The sequence below is a fragment of the Sciurus vulgaris genome (assembly GCF_902686455.1).
Source record: "Sciurus vulgaris genome assembly, chromosome: 12".
Lineage (NCBI taxonomy): Eukaryota > Metazoa > Chordata > Mammalia > Rodentia > Sciuridae > Sciurus > Sciurus vulgaris.
The window spans coordinates 24,835,892-24,848,195 of record NC_136473.1 but is presented as its reverse complement, the minus strand read 5'-3'; the positions used below and the strand labels follow the sequence as shown (position 1 = coordinate 24,848,195).

The 12,304-nt window shown below is 38.1% G+C and overlaps 1 protein-coding gene across 15 annotated transcripts in view; it reads left to right on the top strand.

The window, feature by feature from the left end:
• MLLT10 (MLLT10 histone lysine methyltransferase DOT1L cofactor) overlaps window positions 1-12,304 on the top strand; it is a 175,290-nt gene that overhangs the window by 2,835 nt on the left and 160,151 nt on the right. For 13 of the 15 annotated variants that reach the window (XR_013758102.1, XR_013758103.1, XM_079106304.1 and 10 more), the window contains exon 3: window positions 1,642-1,721. Coding sequence is in view for 11 of the 15 variants with exons in the window: in XM_079106304.1 (XP_078962430.1) it covers window positions 1,642-1,721 (80 nt within the window). In the remaining 4 variants the exon portion in view is untranslated. Of the gene's footprint in view, window positions 1-1,641; window positions 1,722-11,842; window positions 12,024-12,304 lie in introns of those variants that run through there. The other 2 variants (XM_079106302.1, XM_079106303.1) reach the window with 1 other exon arrangement.

Sequence of the window (12,304 nt, the reverse complement as noted above, 5' to 3'; positions counted from 1 at the left end):
TACAATTCACCCATTCAGTCTTTCTTACTATATTCAGAGTTGTGCAACCATTACCACCATCAATTTTAGATCCTTTTTTTTCCCACCCTAACAAGAAACCTTGGACCCATTAGCAGTCACCATTTCCCCCTATTTCCCAGAGCCCTAGGCAACTGCAAATCTGTTTATGGATTTGCCTGTTCTAGACATTCAATATAAGTGGAGGCATTTTACTTCTCCCTCTCCCCCTTCTTCTGCCTCTTCTTCTCCCTCTCCCCCTCCTGCCTCCCTCTCCTTCTTTCTCCCTCTCTCTTGGTACTGGGGATTGAACCGAGAGGCACTTAATCACTAAGCCACATCCTCAGTTCTTTTAGTTTTTATTTTGAGATGGGTTATTGCTAAGTTTCTGAGGCTGGGTTTGAACTTGGGATCCTCTGTCTCAGTTTCTCCAGTCACTGGGATTACAGGCATGTTCCACCCTGCTTGGTGGCATTTCACTGCTAACATATTTCATTTTGCTTTCTGTGATATCTATTCATTTTGAAAGATGATTTGGAAATATTTTCATTAGATCTAAAATACTTGCTCCTTAAGCTATAGTGTATAGGAATGAATCAATGTATTTCTGAGTTATTCTATGCAAAAACTCTTAGTGTATTAAATTTTACTTAATTTCCTGTAGTATAATTTTAAAAAACCATAGGTAGGCACAGTGTTATACCCTTGTAATCCCAGCTACTTGGGAGGATGAGGCAGGAAGATTGCAAGTTGGAGGCCAGCCTGGGCAATTTAGTGAGACCTTGTCTCAGAAAGGGCTGGGATTGTAGTTCAGTGCTAGTCTGCTTGCCTAGCATGCAGGAGACCCTGGGTTTGATCCCTAGTACTGCAAAACAAACAACAACAAAAAACTGTCAAAAAACAAAAAAGTTCACGTTTGTAACATTTAGACTTTAGATGAAGTAACAAAAGAGTTGAATTAAAAAATAATTTGTGTGGGGAATGAAGCCTGGGCCTTAAATATGCTAGGTAAGTGCTCCATTGTTTCGCTCTCTTCATGACCTTTTTTACCTTTTTTTTTTCTTTTTCTTCATGGCCCTTCTTAAGAATCATTTTGAGTAGGGCACCGTGGCGTACGGCTGTAATCCCAGTGGCTTAGGAGGCTGAGGCAGAAGGATTGCAAGTTCAAAGCCAGCCTTGACAACTTAGTGAGGCCCTAAGTAACTCAGTGAGACCCTGTCTCTAAGTAAAATATAAAAGGGAACTTGAGTGCTCCTGAGTTCAAGCCCCAGTACCAAAAAATTAAAAAAACAAAACCAAAAAACCATTTTGAGACAGGGTCTTATGTTGCCCAGGCTGACCTCAAACTTACCTTCCTTCTGCTTCAGCCTCAAGAGTAGCTGGGATTACAGAATGCGCTACTATGTCCATCTGAAGCATAGAATTTTTGATATTAAATTGTCATACAAACTTAGTTTTTAATTAAATGGCTATACATATGTATATATATGGTAAACAAGATGTAAAGTATTATAATTCTCTGTAAAGCAAGTAATTGACTCAAATAGTTTGAAAGGTAGTTAGTTTAATAGGGCTTTGAGAAGGTTATTTGATTTTTCATAATTATTCAAGTCTGAATATTTCAAAATTTTTGTTTCCCAACAGCTTGCTATGGCATTGTTCAAGTACCCACTGGACCATGGTTTTGCAGGAAATGTGAATCTCAAGAGAGAGCAGCCAGAGTGGTAAGGACTATTATCAGAAACATTAAAATACTTAAGTGAGGAGCTTAGGATGCCACACTTTTGTTGCAGTTTGAAGAGTTGTTATGCTTTTGTTCAAATATTATAACTTAACAGAGAACTTGGGCCAAAATCTAAAAAACAAATCGAACCAAAAATTGTATGTTGATGGATATTTAGAAAAAAATAAAGATATAAATAATCATATTCAGGCTATTTTAATTATAGAATTAAGAAAGCCTGAAGTGGTTTGAAGGATACATTGGTAATTGGGGAATATAAATGGCAATAGAAGCATGATGAAGTTGTATTGATATTTTTTTTTCTAAAGGGGGAGGAAAACCCCCCAAAATTTAGTCACTATCCTAATTCTTGTGTGAATTAATAGTTTTTTCAACACTTGTATTTTCATATATTCAGTCCTTTTGGTAGAGCAACAATAAGGACCTTCCTTTTTTACTTGTCTGGCTACCTTCTTTCTGAACACTTTATAAACCTCCATGAGAATGAGGGAGGTTTGTTTATTCTTGGTGGCCAGTCTTCATTAGTCACAAAAAAGTATAATTGTTTGCAGTGTGATAGATCCTTTCATTGTTGATTAGAGAATTTGACAGAAGGTAGAAAACAAACATTTCCACTTCTCTTCTTTAGGCATATAACAAAAGTAGAAGTTTTTATTTTTGCCTGCATGATTTTGATCAGTAGAAATTATGACCTATCTGTCAGATTGTGAGCCTCAGCAATATTTTTTTAGTTGATATGCTTTGGTTGTATTTGAGAATGCATTATAGCAGAATTATAGCTATTGTTTTAGTGTTAAACAGGATTTATAGCAAATGGAGGATTTAATCAACCAAAATAATTTTAAGACTTAAAGTGTGTATAGGTCTATTCTTCAACTTTTTATTTTTTTGTAGCGTGTTATGGTTTGGGATAAATAGGTCACCAAGCAAAAGGTCGTGCTTTATCAGTAAATCCTGATAGTGAGGTGAGGTGAGATATTTTTTAGGGGATGACACAGTAGATTAGAGGCCAGAAAAGATTAGAAATAGGAAGGTGGGCATCAGAAGAGAGGATAGAGAGATACCTAAGGTGTGGTAGAGTTTCTTAAATGCCACTTGTTTGTTTTTATTCCTTTATTCTCTGAATGTGATCAAGTTGTCAAGTTGAATAAGGTGGTTACTGTAAAAGATATATTGAGAGGTACATATGCTTTATTTCAACTTATTTGGTGGGAGAGGACCATTAAAGGTTTCAAAGAAGAGGCACAATCTCTAAATTCTTTAGTGTGGAATTATAAAAGGTTGGGTCCTTTGTAAGATGCAGAATCTCATTCCAAGCCTATAGAAGCAAAGAAAGGGCATTTTATTTGAAGGATACAGGAACCAAAAATTCTAACATGGGAATATGTCCATGTACCAGAAAGGGAATTGGTCTTAATTTTATTTGTTTTCTCTGTGTGCTTGCTTCCTTCTTTTTCTTTTGACGATTTCTTAGCTATTTACTCTAGGAATCAATAGTTAACTATTTAAGTGATTATTATATGCCAGATACTATGCAAAAATGTTTTATATCAATTAGCTCATATAATCATCCTATCAAATCTGTGGTTTTTTTTTTTTTTTTTTTTGGTATCGCTAAGTGGATTGAACCCAGGGGCGCTTAACCTGAGCCACATTCCTAGCCCTTTTATTTTTATTTATTTTTTGAGACAGGTTCTCACTAAGATGCTGAGGCTGGCTTTGAACTTGTGATCCTCTTGCCTCAACCTCCCAGGTTGTTGAGATTATAGGCATGTGTCACTGGGGCCTGCTCTGACTTCTTACCGTGTGGATAAGGACATCATAGTTTCAAGAATACTGCTTAATTTAGAATTGGAGTCTAGTCTATTATTAAGCTCTCAATCACTGTTGTATATTGCCTTCTTTAGAAAAGGATGATCAAACCTCACCTCCTGATATTTTCTTTTTCTTTTTCTTTTTTTTGTCACTTAACCACCGAGCCACATCTCTAGCTCTTTTTCATATTTTATTTAGAGACAGGGTCTTGCTGAGTTTTTTAGGGCCTTGCTAAGTTGCTGAGGCTGACTTTGAACTTGTGATCCTTCTGCCTCAGCCTCCTGAGCCACTGGGATTAGAGGTATGTGCCACCATACCTGGCACTTCCTGATATTTTCTATTTCCTGTTTCAAGAGACCAAAATCTCAGTCCCAATTTCCTGTTCTTTTAGGGAAAAGAGTGGTTTGACTGGAATGAGGTGCTTAGTTCTGACTGAACCTTTTAGCCCTGATCTGATAGTAGGGTCAAGTTGCTCAGAAATTGTAAGGAGAGTTCTATGATTAGGGATAGTTCACAGAGAAGTGAGCTGGCTATTCATTCTGGAACAATAAAGATCCAGAAAGATCCTTTTCAAAAGAGTAGATTGGTAGTGTAAGGAATGGATTTGGAAGGTAAGGTGAGAAACCGAAAAAGGAGGATTTTCGGTAATGACCATAAAGATCATAGTAGAACTGGGTATACTGGTATACAACCTGTAATCCCAGCAGCTTGGAAGGCTGAGGTAGGATTACAAATTAAGGCTAGCCTCAGCAACTTAGTGAGACCCTATCCAAAATGAAAAATAAAAAGGGCTGTGGATATAGCTCAGTGGTAAAGCATTCCTGGATTCAATCCCCAGTTACCCCGCCTCCCCTAAGATGTAGGAGTAGGAGTAGAAAGGGAGGGAATAGAAATAAAGAGAGAATTTCGAAAGATGAAATGACAAAAATGAATGTTCACTAAAAGGGAATAGTTAAAGGTGATTTCAAGATATCAAGACTGATCACTCTGAAATGGTTAATAGTGAAGTTAGGGCTGGGAGAGTAGCTTAGTGGTAGAGTATGTGTTTAGGATGTGGTAGATCCTGGGTTCAATCCCTATCACCAAAAAATAAATAAAATAAATAAAAAGCAAAAGCAAACAGCACCCAGAGTAATAGTAATAGAGAAAGAAGAACAAATAAAAGAGAGCAAATGAAGAATTAAAGACAGATATGTTTGGGGCATGTTGGTTCATATGCTGCTAGGATTTTATTTTCCAGTACTGGGGATTGAGCAGAAGACCTGGTACATGCTAGTCAAGTGTTTTATCACTGAGATACATACATCCCCAGACCTTTAAAATTTTTGTTTTTGAGACAGGGTCTTTGTAAATTGCCCAGGCTGACCTTGAAGGTTGCAATTCTCCTGCTCAGCCTCCTGAGTAGCAGTAATTACAGACATGGGCCACCATGCTCAGCACTGCTAGGATGTTTATTGGAAATTTAGAATAAAGTTAATGGAGTGACAGTAGAGTTAGAATTACATAGAGGGACCTGGGAACCAAATGACATTTTTGGTAAAAGTGAAGACAGACAACTGGGTTTTCAGGAAAGAATAATTGATAGTAACAATGTTGCCATGCAGAAGGCTAAGAAGTTCTTCAGACAGCAATTATAGTTCCTGGTTTGGGCAGAACTCCTGTAATAGCGCACTGAAGAGAATAGAGGTTGGAGGAGGATTAAATTGAATGTTGATAAGGAAAGAGGCAAATGAAAATAGTTAGATGGGACTGAGGGGAAATTTGGCCAAGCTCCTCCTCCCCCAACCTGGACTGGGGATTGAACTTGGGCATTTTACTACTGAGCTACGTCCCCAACCTTTTTTAATTTTAATTTTATTATTATTATTTTTTGGTACTGGTGATTGAGCTCAGGGGCATTCTACCACTGAGCCACAACCCAAACCCCTTGTTTCTAAAAATTTTTAAGGGGTCTGGGGATATAGCTCATTTGGTAGAGTGCTTGCTTCACAAGCACAAGGCCCTGGGTTCAATCCCCAGTACCAAAAAAAAAAAAAAAAAAAATTTAATATTTTGTTTTGAGATAGGGTCTCCCTAAGTGGGTAGTCCACAAATTTGTGATCCTCCTGTCTCATCATCTTTAGTTGCTGAGATTGTAGCTGTGTACCACCATGTCCAGCTTCATCCGTTTTAATATTTATATATTATACATATATGTGAACTCCATGTGTATAGTATTTTTTCCCCCAGGAATGGTATATCAGTATATCATACTATATATTTATTCTGCCACTTGTGAGGTAGCTACACATATTGACCTAGTTTTTTTTTTTTTGCTTGTTTGCATTGTACTTTCTCTACTACTGATCTATTTCCCTAACCCCCATTTTCCTTGTTTTTGAGATTTTTGTTATGTGTTTTCCTTCAGAGTCTATGAGAAAGCTGTATTAGCCTTTTTACTCCCCATCCTCCCACCTCTATGTATTTTTTTTTTTTTCCTGAGGATTGAACCCAGGGGTGCTTTACCACTAAGCTATATCTCCAGCCCCCCTCCCTCCCCCCCCTTTTTTTCTTTGTTTTGGGCAGGGTCTCACTAAGTTACTCAGGCTGACCTTGAACTTGTGATGCTCATGCCTTAACTTCTGAGTCCCTGGGATAGTCGGCATGTACCACTTTATCCAACATCTGTTACTTTTTTATTTCCTTTTTTTTTCTCTGTAACTTTTTTTTTATGTCTGAGTATTTCATTATTTTGCTCTTACATGTGACTTTGAATTCTAAGATAATAGTTGTTTTATAACTAAGATTTTATTATAGTTTGTTTTTTGTTATTTGTTCATACTAATAGTCTTTTGATAGTATGTTATAGTTGAGACTCTACTTTCTTTTTTTTTTTTTTTTTTTTTTTTTTTTTGGTACTAGAGATTGAACCCAGGGGCACTGGAGCATTGAACCACAACCCCAGTAATTTTAACTTATTTTATTTTTTTATTAAGATGTCGATGGACCTTTGTTTTACTCATTTATTTATATGTGGTGCTGAGGCTCAAACCCAGTGCTTTGCACATGCTAAGGCAAACATCTACCACTGAGCCACAACAGCCCCGCTAGTCCTCTTTATTTTTTATTTTGAGCCAGGTTGTTGCTAAGTTTCTTAGGACCTTACTAAGTTGTTGAGACGGACTTTGAACTTATGATCCTCTTGCTTCAGCCTCCTGAGCCAGGCGTGTGCCTCCATGCCTGGCCTTTTTTCATTCTGAGAACTCAGTGTCCTTCTTCACTTTGGTATATTTTCAAATTTTATCACCTTCTCATTGAATTTTTTTTTCCTAGAACTATTATTTATATGTATATTTGGAATTTTCATTCCGTTCATGTATTTTAATTTTTCTTTTTTTCTATTTTATATCTGTATTATGGGTGATTCTTTAGCTCTGTCTTCAACTGTGTACTTACTGCTAACCCAGTGAGTGAATTTTTTTCATAGTAAATCACATGTAGAACTTCTGTTTTTTTCCTCATTCAAATCTTTGAGAAGATGTGTTTTTCTTTTTTTAGAGTATCTTGCTATTTGCTTAAGTTTTATATTCCTTCTTTTATTTGAACATTTAAAACATACTTATTTTAAGAATGCAGGTCCAGTGGTGCACACCTCTAATCCCAGCTACTTGGGAGACTAAAGCAGTACAGTTGCAAGTTTGAGGCCAGCCTGGACAACTTTAGCAAGACCCTGCCTCAAAAATAGGAAGGGAGCCAGGCGTGGTGGCACACTCCTGTAATCCCAGCAGCTTGGGAAGCTGAGGCAGGAGGTTCATGATTTCAAAGCCAGCTTCAACAAAAGTGAGGCCCTGAGCAACTCAGAGAGATCCTGTCTCTAAATAAAATACAAAATAGTACTGGGGATGTGGCTGAGTGGTTGCATGCCCCTGAGTTCAACCCCCAGTACCCAAAAAATAAAAAGGACTGGGGATGAGTGAAGTGCCCCTGGGTTCAATCCCTAGTACCAAAAGAACAAAGCAAAAACTTATTTTAAAACTGCTTGGAGCCAGGTACAGTGGCACATGCCTGTAATCCCGGTGACTTGGGAGTCTGAGGCAGCAGGATTGCAAGTTCATATGGCTTACTGATTAAGCATCCCTGGTTTCAATTCCTGGTGCCAACAAAACAAAACACTGCTCAGAGATTTTGAAATTCTTTGTTAAGTCTGGAGGTAAATGTCTTCATCTGTGTTGTAATTTTTGACTACAATATGTTATTCAGTATGAGTGGTCTTCCTTGAAATTACTGTTCCTCCACTGTGGGTTGTAAAGGTGTCACTATGGAAAATTTTTTGCTTTTGTTCTCCATCTTTTGAGAACTAGGTTTGGGCATGTCAGGGTGATCTGGATGTTACTTCTTTCACCCTGTTGATGCCAGCGTTGAGAACTGTGTTTGACCACTAATAACAAAAGACTAGATTATAACTATCTACAAATTAGGGGCTTATTTTCCTTAAAGGAGTTCAGAAAGACATTTTATAGTTTCTGTGACAGCTTTGTGTGGTCACCAGGGATTAGGTTTCTGTCTTCCTATTATACCATCCTTGGCACATGTTTTTTTTTTTTTTCAGGTTTGTCCCATGGTCATAGCATTGCAGTTGCATCTACAGTCATTATGATTGCACAAAGAAGTTCTAGGCAGATATAAAAGTGATGGGGATATATAAGATGCTAATGTGACTTCCCTCCCAACTTAATTGTACTCTTAAGTCCTCCTACATGTCCTACCCAACAACTTAAAGAGTTGATTATACTGGCTCTTAATTGTTAGGGAAGTGGCAAAATGTGGTCTTAAAAGTTGGGCCCACTGAAGAACTGAATAAAATCAGAATTCTGTTTGTAACAAGGGGGAAGTGGGTTTTGGATTTGCAAGTAGTGTCTGTTTGCCTTATGAAGTTCATTACTCTAGACCAGGTGTTTTTTCTCTGCTTTTGTTTTGTGGTACTGGGCATTGAATTACTGAGCTACTTTCCTATCCCTTTTATTTTATTTTAGTACCAAGGATTGTATCCAGGTGTGCTTAACCATTGAGCCACATCCCCATCCCTTTTTATGTTTAGAGTCAGGGTCTTGCTGAGTTGCTTAGGGCCTTGCTAAGTTGCTGAGGCTAGCTTTGAACTCATGATCCTCCTGCCTCAGCCTCCCAAGCCGCTGGGATTACAGATGTGCAGCACTGCACCCGGCCCCCTAGCCTTTTTAAAATTTTATTTAGATTATTATTATTTTTGGTTCTGGGGATTGAACCCAGGGGCACTTTACCATTAAGTACATTGAGCTACATAGTGAGCCCTTTTTATTTTTTAAAACAGGATCTCACTGAGTTGTTGAGGTTTGCTTCAAATTTGAGATCCTTCTGTCTTAGTCTCTGGAGTTTTGGGATTACAGGCATGTGCCACTATGCCCAGCCTAAATTTTCATTTTCTTTGTGCTTTTTGTCTAAGGCTAAATATTTGTAAATCTTTCTTCTTATAGTCTTCCATTTGGTTAACCTATCAGGTAGTCTGTAGATTTATTTTTCCTTTCTTCTCTTTAGTGTTTTTCCTGTACCTCTCTTTTTCCTCTCCTTGGTCCTCTGCTTTCATGTGTGTGTGTATATGTTTGGCTGGGGATGTCATCTAGGGCCTTGCACATTCTAATAAGCTCATGCTCTGCCACTGAGCTACATACACAACCCCCATCCTTGGTCCTGTTCTTTTCTTCCTCCTCTTCCTCCTTCCCCTTTCTCCCTTCATCTTTTCTCCTGTTGTCCTCTTGCTCTTTTCCTTCCACTTCCCCCTTTCCCCCAATTCCTCTCCTTTCTTTCCTATACCTCTCCTACTGCTCTTCTTCCTCTCCTCCCCCCTCCTTTCTTCTCTACCTTTCTCTTGGTTTCTTCTCTCTCTTTCAAACTGGGAGACCTTCCAGGTGTCATCTACCTGATTTCATCTGGGCTGACTGCTCTTTAGGATTGTTTTATAGATACTGGTCTGGAATTTTCCTTCACCATTGTTTTGGGATATTTTCTTCTTGCTTTTGTTGGATTCCCTGTTTTCCTAATCCCCAACCCACCCATTTCTTCACATTTAATGATTCTTGTTTAGGTGGGCATATCTTCTAACAGCTTCATAGGAAAAGGTGCATGAAAAATAAGTTTGTTTTTTTTTCCCCTCCAGTACTGGGGATTGAACCCAGAGGTACTTTCTACTGAGCTACATTCTCAGCCGGTTTCATTTTTTTTTTTTTTTTTTTAATTTTGCGACAGAATCTCACTAAGTTGCCTGGGCTGACCTTGAACTTAACCATCCTCCTGCCTCAGTGTCTGAAGTAGTGGGGATTTCAGGTGTGCACCACAGTATGTGACTTTTGTTTCTTGGATGCAATATCCTTTCTTAACTCTGAGAATATTAATTGGGGTTTTGTTTTGTTTTAGTTGTCTAATGTTTTCTTGTGCTCCTATGAAACTTTTCCTTTGTATTTTTTGTTCTGATCTTGTTAAGAGACTGCTTAAAAAATCTGGTGACTCTTAGACATTGATTTAAATTTAAGACAGGCTTCTAATGGGTTGATTGGAAACTGATTGACTGCATTATAGGACCTAGCTGGGTTCTCAATTTATTCGAAGAGAAACCTTCCTTCATTTGTTTGAAGTTGACAAACTTGATTACCAGTATTCTTTGAACTGAGTGTTGAAATTTGAGTATGTGGAATTAGATTTTCATTTAATTCTTCTTTTTAAACCTGATACTTCTTACCTCAGCTAATTCTAATGTCCCCAAGTCTGAATTTCTTCTGGTACTCTCCAGAATATGAGGGACTATAGTTTTCTAGGATAGGGGAGAGATATTTACTTGGTAGTGTAGTGGAGAAGGAGATTGTATGATTGCTTTTCAAGTTATATCCACTCCCTCCTAGTTTAGCCTCACCTGAAACCCCTCTCCTATATACATAGACCATCACTGTGCATTTTCCTTTTCTCACCCTCTGTTGCCTGGTACCTAAGGTTCTTCTAATTTCTGGTACTGTGTAGTGTATGATACATTTCCTTTGGGCTTGTCTTCCTGCAGCATCCTTTTCTGCTCTGTGAAGTCTTTGTCTGTCTTCCTTCCACCCTCCCCCGCTCCCTCCCTTTTTTGTGATGGAGGTTGAGTCCAGGGCCTAGCATGCGTTCTTTACTTCTGTGCCCCTGTGAAGTCACTTGCTGCATATTTTTCTCCTTTTTTGCTTCTAAAATTGCATAGCTCTTGTCTTCCCCTATGTTCTTTTTGTATTTGTGGCTTTATAGACTTTTATCTCATTATTGTTATTTGGTATTTTAGGTAGAAGGAGGAGGGTGTAGTTTTTAAGTGAAATTAACTACTTGTATTTCTGATATGGTCTTTTCCCATTTCTTTCCTTCTTTTTTTTTTTTTTTTTTTGTAGTGGGGATTGTACTGGGTACAGTGGTACCAGCTTTACCACTGAGGTACATCATAAGTCTTTTATTTTTTGAGACAGGGTCTTGCTAAGTTGCTGAGGCTGACCTTAAACTTGTGACCCTCCTGCCTCAACCTCTGGAGTCACTGGGATTGTAGGCATGGCCCACCATGCCCAGCTTCCCATATCTTCTAGGTTTTTTTTTTTTTTTTTTTTTTTTTTTTTAAAACTCCTAGTTATGTCTTCTATCTTCAGTCTATCCTTTTTTTTCCCTTGATTTTTCCCATTCAGGTCATAAAGTTTTTTGAATTTTCTCATGGGTTCCACTTTTCTTTTACCTGTTCACCCTTTTTGTCTTTTCCCTTTCATTACCAAACTTCCTAAAAGAGTAGAACCATAGTTTATAGCTCCACTTCTTCAACTGCCTACTGTGGTCTAGTCTCTTAATTGTGTTTGATGATTAAAAGATAACAGTTGTCATTATAAGTGATAGCATATGAAATTTGCATTTGCTATAACATTCTCATCAAGGACACTGTCCATTTTTTCTTTTAGTGATCCTTAAAGATCTATGTGCAGGAATTTCTTTAATGATTTAACTTTAGGAAGATTATCTCCCTTGAGGATCTGGTATTTTCTTCCTTTTTTGTTAAATATATGAAATATTCTGGTTTTCTTTTTGTCCTGGTTACCAGGCAGCCAAGAACCAAATCTGGTCTTAAGTTACATCAGCTGTATTAATCTCATTATTAGTGTATTTGTTTTCTCCTCCTCCTTCCATTGGGTTTAGGACTTCACTTCTTATCTCTGTTTCTCTGCGTGTTGATTTCATTCTCTCATACTACAGACTCTCTACTACATGAGGCTGGAACCATGACTGCTGGCAGCTCTTGGCTCTCATCTTCCCAGCCCCTTCTACCACGAGAAGGGGCTTTCTTGAAGAATCCTGAGAAGGACTCTGACCTGTCTTGGATCATGTACCCACCATCCCTCTGGCTGGAGTGGGGAGGGTACTATGAATGGCAACCCTCACTAGAACTACATAGTTGGAGTCAGGGGTAAGAGCAGTTTCCCTAATGCAGGGGGGTGGGTGCTGTTCACAAAAGAAGGGTGATGCTTATGAAGCAGATGAACAATAGATGTCCTTTATACTGGTTTTGAATATTAATTTTCTGTGTAAGTACATAAGATACCATACATTTTGATTCATTTGACCATCAAACTGTTAAATCTGCCTCTTTACCACTCTTAAATTTTGTGACTAACTTCAAATGGCCAAATCTGTGCCCCCGCCTTTTTAGTTTTGATTCTACTTAACCTATTTTCAGCATTTAAAACC